General features: G+C 41.4%; 1 protein-coding gene across 2 annotated transcripts; it reads right to left on the bottom strand.

Annotated features, from left to right (window-relative positions):
* Positions 1–437: 437 nt before the first annotated feature.
* On the bottom strand, positions 438–17,164 carry RB195_014819 (uncharacterized protein; the record flags this gene model as incomplete). 2 transcript variants are annotated; one of them, XM_064205238.1, is made up of 17 exons in its annotated part: positions 438–517; positions 579–696; positions 1,017–1,082; positions 3,823–3,924; positions 4,122–4,172; positions 4,250–4,429; positions 4,489–4,622; positions 4,729–4,809; positions 7,199–7,354; positions 8,002–8,084; positions 8,214–8,344; positions 8,407–8,496; positions 8,706–8,773; positions 8,844–8,935; positions 9,035–9,139; positions 13,630–13,721; positions 17,009–17,164. In XM_064205238.1, 17 exons carry the CDS (start codon positions 17,162–17,164, stop codon positions 438–440), a joined length of 1,785 nt encoding a protein of 594 aa, XP_064061120.1. The 2 variants fall into 2 exon arrangements, with proteins under 2 accessions (XP_064061120.1, XP_064061119.1); XM_064205239.1 differs by lacking the exon at positions 1,017–1,082.
* Between the last annotated feature and the right edge of the window lie 6,892 nt (positions 17,165–24,056).

The following is a 24,056-nucleotide window of genomic DNA, read 5'->3' on the forward strand; positions in this document are numbered from 1 at the left end:
GACATTGTTTTGATCTCGCAAACAAGCTTAGTACCAATTCAATACGTAGGAATGAAATATTTTGTTGGTTCTACGGCTGTTCCGAACCAGCGACCACGCGGGCGCAGTGAAACTCTCTCTGCTACGCTACATCCACCCCCTCGTTGAATCTAAAAGAGCGAAAACAAAATCAGTTTGGTTTCCCACTTAACAGCGAGAAAATGTAACAGATTTTGACATTTTTTTTTCACTCCAATCAATATTCTCGGTTTAGGGTCTGCGAAGTTCTGTGAGTTCTTATCACTGAAATCCTGAACTCCGAAGAGGTGGAAAATCTGATGAATTCAACTTTCAACTGCAACATAATCACATTCACTTGTCTGTACATTGAGAAACAATAAACAACCGAGAAATACATAAAACAATAATGGTATTCAGCAGCTATTTGTACCACGAGCTCATGTGCGTCGAAAAGAGAAGTATAGCCAGTAGCAGACACAGAACACCGAGAAGGTGGTGGGGAATACCCACCGACTGTCTGAAAAAAGTCTTCGTATCATCGTTTCAGTAATGAGTTTGAGCTGTTTCTGTGAACTCACATCGGTCAATTTTTCTTGCTTTGAGTTCATTTTCAATTGCACACTTCTGGCAGGGCTTTGTGAAATCATATTTGCTATAAATGTGAGCGGTTGCGTGCGGAGTTGCCGACATTAAAGCCTGAAAGATCAGCATCTGCAGACATAGGCGTATCCTGGTGCGCACTGAGGATCACCGCCATCATCATTGCTGCTGCTGTTGCAAACAGTGCTCATGCTGCCATAAATGTAATGACAAAAAAGAGCTCAACAGTCAGTCGTTGTAGCAATATAGGATGAAAACATCCAAAATATTAGATATAGGTGCAAATTAACGTTGAAAAATATGCATGCATAGAACGCTTGTGAAACGGGACACGTAGTTGATAAAAAGGGACAATAGGAAACAACATGAGAATGGAAGCATGCAAGCCTCGTGGCTAACTATTCTACCACACTTACGGTATGTTCAGCCTCACTTTCTAGCCACATTCGAGTGTTCTCCCCTAACACAGCGGCTCCACATAGCTAGAGAACAAAATGAGATAAAGGCATGGCACATCGACACTATTTGCAAATGCTGTCCTCGTAGTGGTTATGGTAAAAACTTGGTTATTCCTTAAAAGCAGTGTAGGTTATGCTATGATCCAGAGTTTAACGTTATAAAAAGCTAGCTTTGAAATTATATAGACCCGAAACAGAGCAGCACAAATACGCTGCAATTTGACACCATAGACGATCCTAATAAGAATGCAATCCACTTATTTTGCAGTTTTACTCTATTTAGTAATAAGAATGCGACTGTCTGTGAATAGGCAAAGCATCATTTTAACCTTAAAGATAGCGAATCACGAAATTGGCAATGTCGGGACCTCACCACGAATAGATAAGAGTGGGGGGGGGGGTGTAGTTAACGACTATAAGCGTGGTAAGGCTCAACGCTCACTAGTAATCCAGAAAAGGGCGGGTGAAACAGCTTTAGTTGTACCGGTGCTCTCAGCGATACAACCTGTTATGCGATGGTAGAAAGGTGATGGTTCGCAATATACTTTGTAGATTGGAGGATTTATTTTGCTTATTGTGGTGTTAGATGAGTGGGATTGCGGTTGTTGGACGACGACGAAACTACTGACGTTCAGCCGTATAACAATTGGCATCGATGGGACCGTTACAAGCGAGGCTGCTTCTCGCGCCTCTTTCTCGATTACATAGGGACGTTTGATCGTGACCACGCTCATACTTATGAACCACATTTCCACCCCTATATATTCGCAAAGGGATCCCAGCACCGTCAATTTCTTGATATTTGGCCTTTAAAACGCAGCTAAGCTATGGTAAGAAACTGCCGACAAAAAAAAATTATGTCCAGTGAAGGGATTGATTGACCCTCTGAAGTGCGGTCATTCAAAACCACAAATGAGGGATTCAAACACAGCCAAGTTGCACGGTAGTTGCAAATCAGTCTCTCTTCTTCTTCTTCTATTATTCTCTCGATTCCGTTGCGACAATGCGAACATTACCATCTCGAAGACAATCGCTCTGAATGCCTGTTCCATCCTTCTCATTCTAATTTAATCTCATTTCTGACAATTATTCGCTGGTGAGGGTAATGCGTCTACAAGACGTGTAGTCGTTTTTTGTTTTCACTTCACGGGCTCTTCCCTCTCCCACGCGCGCACTCTTTGGATATGTATACAGATATATTGTTGCAATCATTCATAGTGCAACGGCTTACTAATTTTTGGTTGTCTGTGCATGACCTGAGCTCTTGGTTGACCTCAACAGGTAACACAGGTTGTGCGCAATTTGTTTCACGCTTTGAAGGAACCGATTCAATGAACCAGTTAGGTTATCCAGTAAAAATAATCACGTTCGCCAATAAAACCAATTAACAACTTCGTACATCAAGGATCAATTCTCAGCCACCAAATCAAAGCTCATCAAAGGTTGAACATTACCAACAAGATACTTACTTAGACCTTAACCACAGAAAAACAGAGGGTATCTATATCTATCTATCTGCTAGGGAGATCCTGATCTCTCCAAGAAAAGAGGGAGATAGGAATTTAGATTACGGGTTTCAGGACGATTATTGAGATATGAGCGCAATAACGCTCATTTCCCCTTAATCGTCGTGAAAAACAAAGTTGGGGATGACCTTCTTGTTTGAATTTCCCTACAAGGCACCTTATAACGCGCCAGGTTTGCGAGCGGACGATAATCAGTTGGCTTTCTTCAGTAGCCTATTGAAGTAAAACCAAAGGATAGGCTGCCGAAGGAACTGGCACGTATACAAAGACGGGGTTATAACGTGCCTGAAAAAATCCTACAAGTACCGCAATCGAGTTGGAGCAGGATACAGACAGACAGAGGTCATAAGCTGCAACGTTTGCACATCATCGGCGCAGTTACAGTTGTCTGTGCACCCTTTGTACCACTACGGTGGCAGGATGTCTATTAAGTTCTTTGCGGATAAAGTAGCGTTTCGCTTACTCTACGTAGAAATATCCTTTTATTTCTCGAACAGAAACATTAAAACATGGGAGACTGCTGAACTTCCCAATAAAAAATGACTCTCTTACATTTGGTTTGTTACGCTACGTTACGCTGCTTTTCTCTTTTTTGCTTTCATACGTGCGATGGTCGGAGCCGGTGCTCTGACCCCCTTCACTTTTGGGCGGTTGGCAAAGAGATCCTCATCAGATAAGCTGCACCCCTTGAGCCAGAATCCCTTCATCTTAGGAGGGTCTGGCTACTCCCTATCGCACCTTTCTCCGAAATGAAGTCCGGCAAAACATTTCTGAATTGGTAATCACTTCCGAAGAAGGTCTGCAAAAGTGCAAATATTTGCATCACCTATTTCTTATGCACAAATCAATTCCACCACAGCTCATATAGAATTAAGGACCGTCTATTGGAGGTGTTAGGCTTCCTTCAAGAAAAAGAGCGAGAAAGCACCCTGCATTCGAAATATAACTCGCACTATCTAGCAAAGTATAGAGGGGTCCTCTCCTTAAAAACCATAGCATAACCTTCTCTGGAATTACGTAACAAGAAAATGGAAGGAAATTGTCCTCAGAAGTTTGAGCAGCAATCCATCCCTGTTGCCGAAGTACACTAACACTATGCCCTAACAGCCTACCCTTGTGAGCAAAAAAAGAACAGAAAGTGCGTCACAATAAACAGAGCTGTTTTGCGACAAAACCAATTCGTTTCAAGCTCACATAGACAATCAAGTACTATGTCAAATGGGAACTCAGAAACGAACCGCTGTGTGGTTCATACACGCCGTAAGGCCTTTGGTAAGTGAATATCCCGATTTTGCTCTACCATTTTCAAGTCTTGGTGCAGGAGGTGGCGATTCATCACGCTGAAATAAAATTGAGGTGAAGCACACAGGATAGGGCTAACATAAGTAGACGGCTATGGTTGTACTGCGGAATGGTGTAGCCTTGTGAGTTATTGAATCAATGTTAATCGAATATCTTAAAAGGTAGTAATAAGCAAAGATGTTATGAGCGTAATGGTGATCACACTCTGTCCAAATTGAAATGTTGCAAAACTCACAGCAAATGGATATGATTCTATTGCATCATCCAACCTGACCCGTTCGCCCTCCTGAAGTTTTGTGCTAACAATCAGTTCTCGTTAATAGCCCATATAAAGAAGCATGAGGTTTTTAAAATAGAGCTTACCGTTGGCTTATGGTTGTTGTTAACGGGGGTGCCCTCCGAAGTGAAATGGAGTGTACGGTGAGAGCAGTCGAATACCCGTCTAGTTACGTAGAAACTAACAAATGAGTACTCTAGCAGCACTAAAAATATCAGTGCTTGCGAAAATGTCAACCAAATGTCCAACGCTTTGATATATGAGACCTGAAAAGATCCACAATAACACAGACACCACAGCTTCCAAGTACTCATTCAGTTAAAACCTGTGGAAGGTCTTGTCGAGCGCCATTACTCATTGTAGTAAGAGTGAGCAAACTTGTAATTGTGAGAGTAATTCGCGCTGGAGACGCTCGGGGATCCAGCCAGAAAGACATCCAGGAAATCAACACGAGCATGCCTTTAAAGGAAGCTTCACAACAAGAATTCAAGTAATCAACATCCATCTAGAAGGGAAGTTTCTGCTCACAAAAAGAAGGATACTTTAGACCACAATTTCGCCATACCTGTTGGAACATACGTCTGGATAATGTGGAAAAGGACTAGCCGCTTCATGACAATGAATGCTCTGATGCAACTCCAGCGAGCTAAAATAAATAATAACTCGAAAAGAGAAAGAGCATCATATGGTTAGCAGCACATACAGTAGTGTTCATGCGAAAATTCTACACGTTATAAGACGAAACATTGACGGAGGGTCACTTTGATGAGCTCCGCACTGTGCAGATTTTCAGGAAGTTGAAGTGTGAAAGGTGAATGAAAGCACTTCAGGACCAGTGGCAACAGATTGTGAAGTGACATTTTAAAGAAACATCACCTTTTTTCCTAGCACTCTTTAAGAAAAATAACAACAAGCAACATGAAACTTTCCAAAGCTTCGGATACTTGAATATCCTCCGCTTAATGAGCATAGTCACACTTTTTGCCATTATAGTCTTTTTCGATGAAAAGTGAAAGGGATAAAAGGTTTCTGTTCAGAGAAGGGAGGATGATTAATGTTTCAAGTAGGGCTTTGCATGTCTGAAGCGGCTATTATACGCAGGGATCAAAGCAATGCTAAATCCAGCCGGACTAAACACACTGGCGATAAAGTATGACAACACTTCGAAACAACATGCTGATTACACCACTTCACAGACTGTAAGCCAGGAAGACAAGTGAAGCTGGCGGGTGTTTGGCAATTACCGTGTACAATGAAGCGTTTGCTGCATTACCTCCTAAAAACGAGACAATAAAAAAGAGTAAAAAAACAGCGTGTCTTTGCACCACATCTGACACACGAATCTGCTAAAAATAAAAAGAGCACATTTCTTTTCTCTTAAAGGGAAAATGAGATGGGATACGAATATTTACCCCCTCCCCGGCCCGAATAGTTAACGTTTTAGCTGCCGTAAAAAAACGCGTAAACAACGTAAATACAAACATTAAAGAGAACTAATGATTTTGTATGCACTGTCAAAGGGAACTGATTATAACTTCTCCGTACACTATAGCCAGCGTTGTTACTCAACACGCAGCCGCAATGCAGAAGTTTATGGGCTCGGTATTTTTCCGAAAGCATGGCCATGAATCGTCGCGAGTCTGTTCGTTCAGTGCTTAAAGCGGTGGTAACCTGATAGTGATAGATCTCACGAGTGAGGTAATTGCTTAGGAAAAAAACTTGCAATCGTGGCTGATAATACGAGTCAATTCGCACCAGGAAGTTCTCACCCGTCACTGTTATTTGAGGAGAAGTTTGTCATCAGATGTAGTCGGTAAAGGATCGCTTTCAGAGTAAAGAAATCGTCTATGTATTCAAATGATCGGAAGGTAATTGCTTAGAAAAAATACCTCCGGATTAGAATTAGCTTTAAATCTGTGGCAATGCCATTCATCCAATTAAATCACAAAATCGCGCCACCTTTTGAAAAAATCCACAACTGCCTTCCCCGTAACCCATCTTCTAAAATTCAACTGACGAAGTTGACAAAATATTCTGTGAATGAGGAATAGAGAACAGAAAATCGAGTGGAAACCTAGATGACTTATAGCACACTCGTTGACTGCTAATATATCGAAAACATTATTATATATACTATCGAAAAAAAGTAATTATTTATGTCGTTTTTATGGGCTAGCGTGAACGACAGATTATTATGAAAAACATCTACACCATATGACAGTAGTTCGCCACTGTGTTAAAAATGTCAATCAATCCGATGGAAATGCTTAGCACAATAAAAGCTCAAACCTGCTGAAAAGAATAGGGTAGGAGCGGGGAACACTCAGTGACGCCCTCATTCCAGGAAGTAAATAACTAAGTCAATCGGGGTTCTAAGACCTAGGCATTAGTCTTAGAGGAGCTGCGACATGTAAGTAAAAGTTACTAGGGGAACAAAGACAGGACTTCCAGAAATAAGGGCGCTACTAAATGCCCCCCGCCCGAATTTCAAATTGGTTAATCTTACTCAGAAATGAAGTATGAAGGCTCTAACTAGCCGTATCTTTTCTTTCTCCCTTTATCCCTCTATATCTCTCTTCCTCTCTTCCTCTGACTGTACGAAGTAATACCAGAGTAAAATTTCTCTTCCACGAGGAAATTATGACTCACAATTAGACAATATCAAAAATAAATTTAAAAAATAAGGAGAAAAACGAAATGCAGTGGTGGGCATTCAAACTACTCGTGTATTTGATTTCTAAGATTACGATGAATCCAGACGTGCCTCAATAATAGCTCTGAACGCCCACCTATATTCAGCACCGCATCAAACCAAGATTATTTGTGCTTTGGCCACATCACGATACACAAATCGCCGAAATAGACATGCGGCGAGGAATAATTACAGTTAGCGCCACCGATCATAACTACGAAGAATTTACAAATTCTTGATGCAAGTAAGCGTTAGCAAAAACATGAGAAATAGAAGTGAATTGCAAAGATGAAAATATGCGATCTTCAGTGACATCTTCTTTTTGAGAATATTCAACAGTTACCTGATCCGCGGAACATCGGATACGGACCGGCGCATTTCTCGTACCGTGTCCTGGTGATTGTCATGTCATTCAGCTTTATCTCTTCGTTGGAGCCTATTGGGAAGGAAGGTGGATCAACATGCCATGTTAGATTAACAATCTCTTCGATATACGCGTCTAAATTGAAAGGATTTTGTGCAGCGAATCATCTAAGTACTGCTTGCTCCTTTAAAACTCGAGTAGTGCTCTTGTAGGCTATTACTTTGTGAAAAATTTATAGGAAAGAGGTAGTGTTTAGGAATGGTAGGGTCAAAACGAAATGAAGCTTGGTGTAGTTGTGTAAGCAGCTGGCCTCAAAGCTTAGCGTGTAGCGGTTACGATCGGGGTTCGTCAACTCCATCCATAGCTGGTGTTCGCGATGGTCCCACCTCGATCCCATCCGCCAGCTCCTGGGAGAGCCGCAAACGCAACTGCACTTAGCTTCCAATCGTGCCGAGTTTGCCTGCCTCGCCCACTTCGCTGCATCTCTTACGCCGCTTTTTTGAAACAGGCCTCATAACGGATCAATCACGCTAGAATTTTGTGGACATACTATCGGAGTGTGGAAAGTAGTATGGAATCTCTGGCTTTCTTATTCTGCTTCCTTGCTAAATGTCCCCGTTTCTCTGAAGAAGACTAAGAAATAATTCCAAAAGAAAGATTGTCGGAGAAACATTCATTAATTGTGTTAATTGAACCAAACTGCTGAGGTAGGGAGAACTTCCAAGAAAATCGCCTCTTTCTCTGTCTCGCCTCATGATCTGTAAAAAAAACTTGGCACCTACAGCTTTGGATAGTCAGAGGACATTCCTGATAATCTATCGGAAACAACTTCAGGTCCATCATACAACTGAGGGTAACGTCCAGCCTTAAAAAAACGTTAACAGACAGCGCTTGAAAGCAATGACTTCAAAAAGAAGTATGAAAAAAACTCCATCATCGACCATGATCAGAGGAGTATATAACTAATAAAATCTGCGGACAATCACGCTCCCACCGCATTGATTTGAATATGAGACCATCCGGATATACGATAACCATTAAATTAGGGGTAGTGACTTCTTGTAGATACGCAAACTTGGAATTTACGAAATACAAGTCAGGGTGCCACATTCTGTCGGCAATCACCTGAATGCGTAACGATAGAGGAAGCTGGCAACGAAAATGGTGCACTCGCATGAATTTCTCACTTTACTTGTGACCAGAATAGGATGCGTGCAGTTATGAGCCAGTCGTCTGTCGAACCATCCCATTGCCAAGTACATGTCTACTTCAAAGTCCTGAATAGAACACAATTAAAATAACCAACAATATTAATTGATAGTGATTGATAGCGAGCTGATTAATGGTGCGTGGTGTGCTAATGAGTAGTAATGCTAGTAGGAAGCACGAGTGTTCCCTCCTTGAGGGACAAGAAAAAAAGCACACAAAGACGTAAACCTGAATATCTATGTTTAATCGAATGGTCAGTGTTAAGGGAAAAACATGCCATAGTTTGTGCTTTGAAGGAGGACATTGATTCGATGTAGACAGCAACGTGTACGTCGGTCCGACGTCCTAAAATGATGTCCTCATCCAAACAGGATTGCGGATGAGAGGACGATATTAGTTTATATAAAGAGGCAACCTTGTGCTTGACCTGGCGCTAGAAACATGTTGTATCCGTCTTTAACCACACCGTTCCCAATTACCTTCAGCAAGCGATCTCCAGGTTCTGTCCTACAAAGAATTAATAGCATGCGTTGACTCCTTGTCGCTGCAGCGAGACATTTGATCATTATTTAGCTCCTATTGAAATCTCGGAAAAAGTACACTCACCATATTAGCTCACTTGTTTGCTTTCCCGAATTCGATTCCTCGCAGAGATCATGTATTTTGTAGCTAGGATCATACCAAAGAGTTTTGAAGATATTGTCCTCTTCTCTGCAACACATTTATGAAGCTGTTGACTAATTATGCATGCTTCTGTATGGTTAACTTCAACGGTTAACACTGTCTAAAACTTCCTTTTCGGCACCAACAGTTTTCTTTTTAGTTTGAGTTTAGGAGCATCCTCAAGACAACTTTGACAAGATGATCAGGAGGTCTCCCTATGGCATATTCCTTATGGGTTCTTTTCCTCTCACGCCTTTTCAAACCCGTTCACCTCAAAATTTCTCAGGTTCACGTTTCAATTGGCGACGAAAACTCCTCAGACGCTTCTCCTGGCTGAAGTTACCAGACGGCACACACCAAATTTTACGAGGATCTTGTCCGCACAGATGGAGACTTTCTCCTCAGTATTGTTTTCTTCGCTGCTTCGGATACACTTAGTGAAGGAGACGGCGTTCCAGTCTCTTATTACTACACCAGTCGGAACGTCCGGTAAAGCCGGAGTTCAGGCTTTCTGGTGTTGGCTTCGCTCCCCTTCACTGATCAATGAAAATTAATAGTACTGTATTATTCTCTGAAATTAGACTAGTACTGATCTAACAACCTCTTTCTTCCTCTTTTTTTTATTATAAATAGAGGCAGAAGATTTCATAGCTCTCCTTCTATTAGCGTCATTTCTACATTTAAAAAAATACTCAAACTTCAGCTTAAAACTCGGCTTTGGTACCAACATAATATAGACACAATTTGAAGGCAATACCTGAAGTATGGATTGTCCTTCTGCTTTTTCTCAAACAGTCATCGCAGAACGATGTATTAACATAAAATGACATGAACGACATGACATCGTAGAATGACATGACACCGTCGTATTGATAAAGATAACGTTCCACGCCAGATCATAATAACAGCTTGCTACTATTTAGGCAGTCGTTTGCATGGCTGTTTCCTCTTTCTGAGGAAGCGATTTTACCATCCTGAGGGAAACGTGCAAAGAAGTAGATGCGGGGAGATGCTGTATGAAACGACTGCAACGTCACATTTACCTTTTGCAACAGCCACACGAAGTTACTGCGTGATACTACCGGAGCAAGGAACACCAATTCTACACCACTGGTTTTTATAGCTTTCTGGGGTCTGGGTACCAATCCGACGCCAAGGAACCCGTCGCACCCCCTTTTTCGAATTTCGTGACTGACACACACAGACACATACATGACAGAATAAGCCCGTTATTATATGCCAGTCTCAATGTCCGGCTAAAGTTTTTTTGTGGTGTTCACTTCACTCGCCTTCACTGATCAATTTATCAAAACTAATCAAAAATTAATGGCGGTGACATTTTCTGCAAAATCAGAATTCTGTTTTTCTAGCAATGTTTTCTTCTTTCTTTTTTCACTCTAAATAAAGGCAAGAGATTTCATTGTTTTCTTTCTAAACGCGTCAGTTCTATATTTTGAAAATATTCAAACTTTAGCTTCAAACACTCCTTCGGTTCCTATATAATATAGACACAATTTTAAAGCATTAAGCAAAGTATAGGTTTCCCTCCTGTTTTCCGCAACAACTCACTGGAACCGTACCGTTGAGGTGAGAATAACTTGGAATCCAGGGTCGAATGGGACGTCCTAGACAGCTCTACATTCTTGGATATCAGACAAAGGGATGTTACCAGTCAGAACATAAACGAACTGGAGCATAAATGTCGGCATCTACCGCTTGCGCTGGTCTTCTGACGTTGGAGGGGTCGTCTCTTGCCACGCAAACTGATGGTGTCGATTCTTCCTCTCGATGGCAGCGCATCACGAAATTGCTATAGTGAGGAAACCTGATGGAAATGCGCCACACTTATGCACCAGCCGCACCCACGAGCGGACGGTCGAGAATCAACGAAGTCTCCTCGACAGCCTATTCATGTAAATGCAATGAATAAGCTATTGAGAAAACCGTGGCGTTAGGAAAAGTAGCGCGTTCTAACGTACCTCGTAGGAAATAAAGTGATTTTCACCTCGGACAATAAGGGAAAATTGGGCCAGGCCACGTTATTATTCGTAATCTACACACCGAACTCAGGTTTTTCAGCAGGTTTCCGCACTACATCAATTACGTGATACGCTGCCTTTAAACGCAGAAGCAATGATGAAGTTTATCGGGGAACGATAAAGAGGGTCCCGGCGGATTCTTCGCGAATTCCTCCGTGTCCATTGGATATGTCGAGCGTACCCTGGCGAGGTCACGCTCCAGTTGTTCTTGAAGACGCAGACAACCGTCTTACATGCTTTCTGGCCATAGAGACGGGAAAAAACCACACATTTATAAAGAAACGTCCGGTCATTTATAAAAGAACGTCCGGCTAAAGCCGGACTTCAGGATTTTTGTCGTTCTCGCTTCGCTCGCCTTCACTAATCAATGAAGATCAATAGTAGTGGCACTTTCTGCGAAATTAGGATAGTGTCTTTCTAACAACGCTTTATTCCTCCTTTTTTTTAAATAAATTGTATGGGAAGTTTCCATAGCCGTTTTTCTAAACGCGTTAGTTCAACATTTAGAGAACATTCAGACTTCAGCTTCAAAAACTCTTTCGATACCAACATAATATAGACACAATTTGAAAACATTACTAGAAGTATGGGCTTTCCTCCTGTTTTCCCCCGACAGATACCACAGATTGACCAGTTAACATAAAATGACAGAAAGGACATCCTTGTAATGATGGAGATAAAATGATTTCTCGTTGTGACTTCTTCTTGTCAACGCCTATGTTTTTCGGAAGAGAGCAAATAATTGGTCCCTTTTGGGATCTTGTTGTGCAATGTTTTCCTTTTTAATTCAGACAAAATCTTCTTGCAATCTTTATTAAATTGTACGTGGAACACTTCATTCCCGTATATTCATTATATTTATTTTCAAGACAGCATATTATAGTTTGACCAGGTGCGGAACTCACAGTGAAAGCAATGAGCTCGGGTAGCATACTGCGGAAACGAGCGTGGTTCCGCTCACTTTTCCCTAACTCTCTATCGTTTTTATCTTGACCTATTTTACAATATAATCTATAAAGGTACCAGTAGAGCATGCAATCGAAAGGATCGTATTGTTGGCGTTCTACGGCTTTGTGAGACTACCGACCGGCCGATGGAATGCATGACCTATAGCTACTAATTCCTATGGCCACAAGAACAGCCGCTGCTCTCACAGTCGCCAAGATCGCTGGAGCTCTTAAATATAAGATGAAGTATATACAGACGCAGCGTTTGTACCAATTCAGTGAGTTGATAGGACGATAGTCGATACAGCGATGGCGCTGATGAATCTATAGTAGCTTTTATTTCGTTTAGGATTATTTCACTGCCGGGGTAGTAGCAAAATCATTTTGCAACTATTGACCTGTCCACCAGCGGAAGGGAAATCATTGTCTGTCTTTGCCGATGATGTTACTTGCTAGGCGACGCAATATGTTAGAAATCGAACTTTAGCTTTATTTCATATGTACTGCAGGCAATTTTTCCGTAGCTCGAAACATTTCGTAAAAATATGCGATCAAAGTTTTACTACTTCCTGCTGTTACACTGTCATCAATCGTTTTTATCCGTTCTTAACAGCGTAATCATTGCTGTAGCGAACGAACTTACAGAACGGAACGTGGAGGCGCCGTAAAGTTTACGAGAGAGGAAAGGTGGCTGAAGGAGAGTGAAAGACACGAAACTGACGATGTTGGTGTCTCTGTGGGATAATAGATTTCGGGGTCTATTGTAGAAATACATCGCATTTCTCGGATTTTCGGCTGGACTATAGCGTCCGAGTTCGACACTATAGTCCAACCGAAAACCCGAGATTCACAGAACTAATCAGCAGCTGTCAATAAACTCCATAACTTTCAAAGGTCAAAGTAAATTTAAGGATAGCAGTCTCAGTTTATCAAATTTTGCTTCCACCTAATGAATGAGACTTAAAGACTAAAAGATCTTATGTACCTTGTTCTTTTTTATTTTAATGCATCACCCCACGAATTTGAGGTGGTGCAGATTTCAGGTGGAATATTCGTACACGGGATGGGAGACTACGGAGAGGGAGGTGATTCCGTCCATTTCTTGCTAATTGCCGTAAAAAACGGCCCGGAAGATGCGACGCGTGCACAAGGCTGGCGCGCTCCAGTCGAACTACTTTTAGAAAATAGGGGGCCAGAACGCCTGAAGCCGTATCTTCCGGGCCGTTTTTTACGACAATTAGAAAGAAATGGACGGAATCACCCCCTCTTCATAATCTACTATACCGTATACGAATATTTCACCTGAAATCCGTACCACCTCAGATTCGTGGAGTGATGCTTTTAATCAACTACTCAAAAGTTCGGCACATGTAAGATGTTCGTTCAAACACTTGACTTCTAGAAAAAAAAAACTCGCCTGCTCGAATATCAAAGACGAATTCTTGAACAAATCACTCCAGATGACATTGATAAAATTTTGAGCATGCATCTAGCACTTCATCCGAGGAACTGCGAAGCAACTACGAGGGACCAGGTAATAAGTTCTGCTCACCCGTGTTCAAGACTTTCTCTTGCCGATGAAAGGAAGTCGTTTGTGAATTTCTGCAGCGGCTCAGTCACTTCACCTCTGTCAATCGGTTTCGACTGAAAAGAGGAGTTGAGAAGAGAAATACCAGAAACAGAAGCTAGATTTGAAGAGATGTATAGATGATAATAAGGCTTTCTGTATCAAATGTGAAGTTGTTTAATGAATCTTCTGCTAAGATTTCAGCGACATTGTTTAGTCTTTGTTAAAGCTGAGAACGTCAAACCGCTTGGTGGCGCTACTCTGACAAGTTGTACCTCTGTTTAGGCTCGAAATTCAATTCAAATCCAGTAGTCATACTATCTTTTAAGTGCCATCTGCTTCCATGCATTTCGCCAAATTCTACTGTAAGTATCATCTACGTCATAATTTTGTTTCTTTGCGTTACTATTTGTGTGTCTATCCTCTTTATGGTTGCCCCCCGCGGACCGATTGTTTACAGAGGGTTGATTGTCGTGTCCAGATTAAGGGACACTAAGAACAGCATTGTTTCGAAATTGAAAAGTTCGACTTTCGATGAACCTCCTCTTAGTTAAATGTAGTATCGAGTTTGATAAGCTGTACACGAGGTTGTTAAATAAATTTATTGGCTAACGTTTCGGCTATATCGCCTTCTTCAGAGCCTTAAAAGGGGGATTCAATCTACTATTTAAACGACCAATCTCTCCACAACTAAACTGATAAACTTAAGCTGATAACGTAACAACTTCGTTCGCGATGGTCCCACTTCAATCTTATCCGTTAGCCTAACCGCATCGCTTCGAGCGCAGCTGCTTACGCAACTGCAGCGAGCTTCATGTCGTTTTGACCCGACTATACCACTTCCTACTGAGGGTATTAATATGCACTTGTGCAAAACCTAAGGGCGAGGTATGTAAAATAAAATAACATGTCAAGAACTTGGCGGAATGAAGGACGGGAGTATGCTGTTAAAAGACTCCCAGGCTGCACAGAAACCTGGACGTTACATCGCGTTAGGTTGGCGTGATTATAGCGCCAAATTGGGCTGGTCGCACACCACGAGGCAGTTGAAAGAACGGGAAGAGACAGTGCATGTCAGCCAGAGAGCGGTTATGGTGGTGGTGCTCTTCATCACACCATGAAAAAGCGAGGAAAAACTGTCTGAGAACTGGAAACTAACGAACTACGAAGTGTGATGAGTGCGGCCCAGAAGTTTGGTATTGCTGACATCATCGCCTCCAATGCAAGAAGAGGGTTCCGAACCACAGGCATTGAGACTGGCCACATTTAACAGGACTGCAGTTTCACGCCTCAGAGTGACACGGCGGCAGCCTAGAGGTGGTCTCTTTGTCCAACGACCAGACGTTGCGATCCGTTGACACGCGCACATCTGCGGCACCGTTTGCGATAGTGACAAGAGCATAGGCACTGTACTAACGAGGAGTAGGATTGCGTGCTCTTCTTGTGTGAGAGCATCCAGCCTGGTTCCTCGTATTACGAGAGGTGGGACCACGTAGCACACCCAGGAACTTTGCCACATATGATAGTTTTGTGGTTGAGGTGTTATGGTGTGTTAAGGCACAATGTTGCATGAGCGTACTTGCCTCCAAATCTTTGAACACGCTACACTCACCGGTCGACGTTATTGAGATACTGCATTCAGTCTCCATGTCTTTTTGCGTTTTTTTTAGCGGTGCGTTCGGTCCTGATTTATTTTTATGGATGACAATGCGTGACGATATCGAGCAACCCAAACTGAGGACCTCTTTGAACTAGAGGATATTCAGCGAATGGACTGGGCTGCCTCTTCCCCCGACTTAAATCTCATCGGGTACGTGTCCGATGGTTACGACGGCATGACATATTGCAGCACGCCCGCATGCACTAACCATTCTCGCAGTTGTCAACAGCACTGGTCCTCCAAGAATGGAACGCCCTACCACAAGAACTCCTTAACAACCTTGTTGCCAGCACGGGACGACGTTGCAGAGCAGCACCATGCCGTGGTGATCACACATCCTATTGGGGATCATGTCCCGCCTTTGTAATGTCCTGTAGTAATGTTTCTAGTAGTGCAATGTAAGTGTCTTTGAACAAGAGTGCCATTTCTTATAGTCTCATTTCGTATTTCTTTTCAGTTACCTTCTGTACTATACTGTAACAGTTTTTTGTAAGTACGGTCCTGGTTTCATCGTGCAAAAATTACTTTCGTTCTTAAATTTTGCACAGAAGTGTAGGTCGAATACAAAATAACTTCGGGAGGAAACATCATACTGAACAATTTGTTGACACCAAACTTGGCCCGGAAACATTTATTTCGCATGAATGTACCAACCTCCACGATTTTTTAAACACGTTGAATGTTGAATAATAGTTTAATAATGTTTGAATAGAGACGGTAGAGGCTACTGAATCGTTCTCGAGTTGAGCAATTACAAAGCTGCTCAGCATAGATTTCTCTTCTAAATTTTAACAGCATGGTTGCTGGTGCTTGTAACAGCCGTTCGCAATGACCTTAAAGGCATAACCCCACGAATCTGAGGTGGTGCAGATGTCCGGTGGAGTATTCTTATAAGGGATAGTAAATTATGGAGAGAAGGGTGATTCCGTCCATTTCTTCCTAACTGCCGTAAAAAAACGGCCCGGAAGATTCGAGTGCACAAGACTGGCGCGCTCCAGTCCAACCCGTTGTAGAAAATAGCGCGCCAGAACGCCCGAAGCCGCATCTTCCGGGCCGCTTTCACGGCAATTAAGGAGAACTGAAATCCGTACCACCTCAGATTCGTGGAGTGATGCCTTTAAATTGCACCAGGATTAGAAAAAGTGCGTAAGAATTGATCTTTTATGCAACTGTTTTGTGTAAACGACTGGAGAGCTATTGTTACGAATGGAGAGTTGAACTTTTGTCCGGTATTTCCTGATGTGAAGAACATGATGGTAGCCTTTTTTTGGCAATGCAAAGTTGTAAAGTTCAGCCCGCTTTTTTAAGGACAAAGTGTCTGACGTCAAAGAATTCGGTCATTGCGTTCACTTCAATTCAGAATTGTTCAAGGTTGGCCTAGCCTGTGCAATGAACCGCGGGGCCCAGCCTATGTATCATGTCAATGTTTTTTTTCTGTATTTTACAGTTTTTGACCAAACTCTGAAGAAGGGTGTTGAAGATAGAAAGATAACTAATTGAAGGTCGTTTATAACGATGATTTTTTATGAGTGAAGAATGAAAAACGATCCATGATTTTATGAATACCAAACTCCATTTGGACTTGACAAAACCCGCAGTCACGATTGTGGCAGTGAGTGACCATACTCCTTCAAATCTGGTGAGAACAATATGTAGCTCAGAAGATTGAAGGACTACTTCAAGTCTTTGGTGAACAAACCGTACCTGGATATCGGTTAGCAGTGCTGAGAGTGTGTCATCAGACTGGTCAGGTCGAAACGTCTTGCGTGAATGATCAGCAACCAAATTCGCCTTTATGTCCTGAGCCTGAGTTGTTTGAAGGCGGAAAAGGCAGCACAGGAGAATCAAGGGCGCAGGCATGCCATCTCAAAAATATTCACTGGAAAATCAAACTGCGAGAATTCAGCAGAGACATTTGAAGTTACAAACGAGCGGACGTCAATGCTACCTATGATGAGCAGTTTTGGTGCTGTTCAGACTGAAATCCACAACAACCTCCACATGAATCCGTCGCTGACAGATTAGTCGGTCGCAAACGGGCGGAATCTTGGGAGTGGGCAAAATTAAATTTTAAAAGTACCATTCGAAAGGAAATGAGCTGTAATTTCTAATATACTTTAAGAATTTAATTTTGACAAATGTGTGGCCTGAAAACAAGCAAAGCGAGTTTCCGCGAAATTTGTTAATTACTTCCACGCCTCCGCAATCCTCCCATTGGCAATCCGGCGGATACATCTCCGTGGAGGGAAGAGTTGTTCGTAGGATTTGCTCTAATATCTCAAACTCAGACGGAATGTTCATTATGTTCGTAATCAGGAGGTTATTTGGAGCATTTTGGTACTTTCATCATTTGTGGATTCAAAATTTCTTTTTTTTTCATTCTTTTCGGAATTTGACAAAAGTGCTCTATTGAAGGTTAATAAAAAAGCAAACATTGCAAGCTGTTGAAAATCTGCTCGGATATTTTTCAAGTGAATAATTTGTTGCTGACAATAGTTCAAGTTGTAAGTTTCTAGCTTTGAAAGTTTCTAGATTCTTTAGTGTCGAAGTTACAACTTTGCTACATTTCGTTATTTGTTCAAAATTAAATTTCCCCACTCCCAAGAATTCCGACGGTCTGCGACGGATTAACTATACGTATACTGAAGTAAAGCGAAGGAATAAGGAAAATGGACGCAAGTAGTTCTGAGCTAAGTGTATTTTTCTGGACGGACTATTGGTACTCTTAAGAGTGGAGCCTGCAAATGCGTGAGTAAAAAACGCATCAATTATTTAGTACGGTCGGCAGAGCATGAGACAATGAGATGAAGAAATGAAAATGAACATGGGAGCGAAGGTTGCACATGACTAAGCCACACATTCAAGAAATATCAATTATTCCGTAGGTCACGTTTTCAGGAAGAAGGGTCTTCCATCGCTAAGATCTAAGCGGAAGTCAGGAGCGGGTTACAAAAAAATCACTAGTCCAAAGTTTGGTCTAGACGAATTACATATACATCATAAACGGTATTATTGGAATTTGTCTTGAATAGTAGATTCGCTGCTAAAGGAGCAGAAAAAGAAACATCACTGCTAGCACTCTTCATGTTATAACCACTTGTGCCGCTTCTTTGCAACTGAATCGTTGTATTTTTTCATGATTCCGTTGGAAAGAAGCAATTTTTTTGCGGATATTTTTATTTTCAAACGCGTTCTGGAAGCATCTTCAGGTGCCAACGATGCCCATGGATAGGATGTGTAAACAGTTGTAATATTCACAACCGTTTACACCTCCTACCTATGGGCATCGTTGATTACTTAACGGTAATTCTGGAATTAAGTGCAAGTATTAAAGTTCAATCTTCGAACATTTGAACATTACATCGCAATCAGTTTCTACTAAATTCCGTAAGAACACACTGCAGAAACAATCGGAGCGATCGATTTCTGGTGATCTCGGCGTAATTACAATGTATTGATCTGTATTGATCTGCATACGAAGTGGTAAACCGACTTTGCTGGCTAGATTCTCTGTGAATTGTTTTCTTCGTAGAGTGCAAAAACGATGCATACTACAGTACGAAAGTGTAGAAAAGTTGTTTGGAGCAGTAGGAAAGTGTAAAAACTCGAATATCTTTGGAGCACAGTTTTCCAGAATTTAAAAAAAGGAATTTCGTAGTAAGCCTGACAAAAAGGGTGATCTTGCTCTTTTCTAGTTCGACCCACGCTGAGGAAGTTCAGATCACATGCTTCGCAGCAACAGCTTTTGTGTGGGTCCAATTGAATTATAGCCTTCTTTTTAGCCCTTTGAGCAAGGGATTTCAAGCACAACAGCAGCTAAAATTGTACTTCCTTATTAGACTAGTAACAAGTTAGTACCGTCAAGACAATTCCGTTCGCTGACTACCAAAACAATTGTGGACATTAAAAGACTCTTATATTAACGAAGAGAAATTCACGCAATCAGTTTAATGTTACAATATAGGAGCAAAGAGAGACATTTTCGGCCTCCAATGTTTCCTGAGATATTCCCTATTCGGTGTTTTCTTTGAATCCCTTATACTTTTCGAACCGCTTATCAGGGTATAAATTTGGTAGTTTTTTTTTTTCAACTCACGGAAGTGTCATTTAAATATTCTTCCTTGTTGATCGGAGTGAGAGGAGAGAACAATGCGTGATAAACACTGCTCGTATTAGGTACTAACAGTGTTTGCTTTTTTTCTTGTAAATTCATCATAGGATTTACCGCGAGCGTAACACCGTAACGCAGTTAGCGACTTCCTGACGTAGGGAGGAAACGACGGACGAAAAGAGGGTCTTGCGATCCTACTGTATGCCCAATGAAAGCTCATCAAGACGCAGCACGACGAACTAGAGTTGTTGAACGAACTTAACGTAAATGAACCAGGATTCAAAAAAGGCGAGTGGTGTGCGGGATAACTCTCAAATAAGATTTGATATGCGAAAATTGCATGCATATTTCTAGGAATGCAAACCTACAAGTATACGAAGGGTTTGTTGTTTATTATTTGTTTTTATTTCATGTTTTTTTTTAAGTTTTCATTACTTTTTAATTCACTGCTTTGAAGAATTAATCCCTGAAGAGTGAAAGAGGGAGAGTCACACAGAACACAGATGTGCTAAGGCCTGTTCCGCATTCATTATTCCTTGGCCAAGTGTGTATGGTTTACTTCCATTGCCCATGGAGTCAAGCTGCTGTTCTTCCTGGCCGCCATTCCTCCTGCACAGGAACGTTGGGCAACAGCCTGAAGAGTGATCGCTGAAATGGCCTGCAGCGAAATGAGGTCGCTTAGGTGGCTAGTCTCACCCCACGACGTGCTATTTGTCGATTATGACAAGTAAGTCAAAAAATATCAAACAGAAAATTTAAGTGTAGATGAGCACGTATGTTTAGGATACAAACTCCAGTGGATTGTTCAGTGGGACTTGCAGGCGTTGTATTAAAAAATTACAAACAACTTTTTGCACGACAATCAATGCTGATCCACTCATCGACTGTACTAATCATTGTTTTTGGGCGTATTTTTGCTCTGGGTCCACGAAAACTTTGCCACGTGGGGTCTGACCACGGTGATCATGATTGTCAAACGTGTCCCAGGATACCGATTTCACCGATCCAATAATTTTTACGCACTTTCCAGCTAGAGTCATATTTTCGATCAGCATACATAAAAACCGAAATTGATAAGGTACCAAAAACCCAAATTGGTACCTTACCAAACTGGGTTTTTATGTATGCTGATCGAAAATATGATAACCATTTTCTCTGAAAACCCAGACTTTATCGACCTATTGATTACACTCTTTTTTCTCGCGTTAATACCAAGAGGTTGTCGCATACTCTAACTTTGGATATGATGCCATTTTGGGCAAAATATTTAATACGTTGTGAGCAGTGTTGCAAAAGGTATTGAGGCAAATGGGCAGTAAACACTGCCGATCCACTTTCCAACGTCATATCGTAAAAATTGAGAAGGTTGGTACTTTTATGAATGTTTATAGCCGAGCGACATACCTGGTTAGCTCACTAATACTCAAGAAAAAAAAAAACAATTCGCGTCACGATGTCAGTCTTATTGAGACGCTTGAATCTGTGTTACACGAAAAGTGAATGAGAACAAAAATGGGAGGATGTAGAGAAGTGTGCGTAATCAGCAAAGAGACTGGATGTGCACGGATGAGATCAAGCAACGAAAGGTGATATTTTAGGTTAGAGAAACATTTAATGTGCGAAGTCGTCTGTGTCTCTGGAAATGAAGAAAAAAGAAAGCGCACATAGAAATGGGAATGGCTAAGCATGACTCTATCATCGACATTTCAATGCCATAACGGCACTTTGAGGCTTTGAGAATGATGGGCGAAAGCGAGCGAACCAAGATAATGGATATTGGCGTCCTTAAGAAATCCAGAGCAATGAGCGAGTTCACCTTTGCAGCTGTGCTGCTTAACGAGTTTTAAACAACAAACTACGCATGAAATAAGCGTTTTTTTTTGAGCTGCACATGGCTTAGGGTTAATTAACTTAGTTATCATCATTTGTTGGAGAGTTTGGAAAAAAAAGCGTGCAAGCTGTTAGTACCGGAATCCCATTACACTACCGCAGAACACTGAGAGGGCGACGTCTTGTAAGACCTTCCTGCCCTATTTTTTCGTATTTCTTCGTTCTAAAGAAGTATACAGCGTTTTGTGTTTATGCATGACTTCATCCACGTTTATCTTCAAGTTTAATCATAAGATATCCAAGTCTTGTACGATTAATGAGAATGCGGAACAATGGACCTCTTAACAGTGAATTTTGTTTTTGCAATTGGAACCAAAATGCTATGGAGCAAACCAGAGATCCACTATGAAATTACTGTAGTTGCATCTCAAGATCTCAGAGTGGCCTTTCCCTTGAAAAAAAAATTGCACTGAAAAATGCGGTCACTTTTGATCAGTATCAGGAGGACTTATACAAGTTGCTTGTTTGTCTTGCTATGGGTTACTAGCCACGATTTTTAGATACCATTCCATCTAGATTTTATTTGGTCCTCGAGCTGAGAACTAATTGAGATATCAATCAAACCTTCACCGCGGGGAGTAAAACTACACCATTCACCCTGACGAATGGTATAGCTCATTCTGGCGAACTTATTGATTCCACAAACAGAAAACGAACACAAAAAATCGGCTGAAGGAGTTCTTTAACTGGATGTAATCGGTAACGCTAAATATCGTTAAAGGCATCACCTCACAAATCTGAAGTGGTGCAGATTTCAGGTGGAGTATTCGTATACGGGATGGGAGACTATGGAGAGAAGGGTGACTCCGTCCATTTCTTCCTAATTGCCGTAAAAAACGGCCCGGAAGATGCGGCGCCGCACAAGGCTGGCGCGCTCCAGTCGAACTCCCTATAGAAAATAGTGCGCCAGAACGTCTGAAGCAGTATCTTCCGGGCCGTTTTTGCGGCAATTAGGAAGAAATGGACGGAATCACCCTCCTCTCCATATCCATCCCGTACACGAACACTCCACCTGAAATCCGTACCACCTCAGATTCGTGGAGTGATGCTTTTAAGTTTTTAAAAGTTCCTAAGTAGCGGCAATCACTACAAGAACTCCGATTGGATGGCGGTGAGGTTTCACGTGGGATCAATCGTTGTTGTGGTTAGCGGTTAACAGTTAAATGAAATTTTCGATGCTGAATTCAAACAAATCAACAGAAGCACTGGGATATCAGTGAAGCTGAGGAAACAACTCTGTACACCCGTAGGATTTGAGCAGCGAAAAAGATTAGAGCGGCTGTCATTGCTAGTCTGAGTATAAATAATTGCTTTGTCGCTCAATTTCATCCTAATCCACTTTAGGCGGTTTCTTAGAACCAGATGAATGGGTGTAAAAGGTTGCTACGTTAGGTAAACTGATAAGTCCACTGCTCTTAGTGCGTCAGTTTTTTTAAACCAATTTTTTTTCAATATGAGGAGTCAAAAACGCTTTATTGAAAATAAAAAAACCTGTGTACTGCCTTTGAAGAAAGCGAAGTTCAGAGGAGACTGGAAATTCCGCTCATAAATGCCCCCTCTCTCCCTCTCCTTTCCTCCTTCTACTCCCCTTAAAAATTCCACGGATTTTCGAATAAAAAAATGGAGTAATATTGAAAAATTCTCCAGTTTTTTTGGGAGACTTTTTATCTTCTCACATTTTGTTAGCGGTATGCCCCATTTTGTGTGGTAAAAGCTTGGTAAGAACTGCTTTCATGCATGACTAGTGCAGATACAGCTAAAAATAAGATCGTTATGTGCCTTGTTGTTTTGTAAACTAATGTGGTTGTAGGATTAGAACCACTGTCTTTTTCTTTTAAGAAAGCAGGAGCTAAGCTTCTCGAACCCTACTTTTTATAGTTATGTATGCCATTTCAGTGGTTTAGAAATGGTATTGTTTTAGAGATGGCAAAAGGCGTCACAACTTACAATTTGCTAGATTTTTAGGAATTTCCGTTACGAAATTTTTGTTCGTGTTGGTTCACGTTCACATGAGTCATGCGTTTTGAGCGGAAACAACAAATGCGGTGTTGTGTAAAACTTCATCAAATTTGTTTGATTTCGTTGAAAATTGCATGTCAGCCCAACTAAATGTAAACATTTACGATACTCAAATAACATCTACACTATTACTGCGTTACAACGTGTCAGTGTACTAGTTTGAGGAGAAATTAGCCTTTTTAAGTGAATAATGCACGTAGACATAAAAGATGTTCTAAAAACGTTTAAATTATTTCGAAGAAAACTTCCCTTTCTATAAGAAATTTTTATTCTTTTTTTCAATTATCACTAACTCTTCTCTTTTCAAACCGTTAAAGTGGAAAGTCAAGCAAAGTGGAGTATTTTCGACATCATTTCTTTTTTTTTGCGTTTAATCAAAACGATAACACCGCTGAAGCTGAGTGTGGTGCCATGTATGAAGACGGAAAAATGTTGGAAACTGATCATACACCGGTGGACCGCATTGCTGCGGGTTGAAACAAAATCCACTATTTTCTTACTTTTTTCAAAAACGAAAAAAAAACTACTGCGATTCAATTGCTACAGTGTACTCTTTACTACTATTCTTCCCATACTTTCCTATAACTTCCCCTTACTATTAATCGTTCTGTAGTGTTTCCATACCGCTTCTTAGTTTTATAATGGTTTTTTCTTCGCACTTTTCGCTCCTTTTAAACTTTTCATGCCTCATTCGATGATTTCATGCACAACGCTCTCCTTACAAGCAGCCTC

The sequence above is a fragment of the Necator americanus genome, chromosome V (assembly GCF_031761385.1).
Source record: "Necator americanus strain Aroian chromosome V, whole genome shotgun sequence".
Taxonomy (NCBI): domain Eukaryota; kingdom Metazoa; phylum Nematoda; class Chromadorea; order Rhabditida; family Ancylostomatidae; genus Necator; species Necator americanus.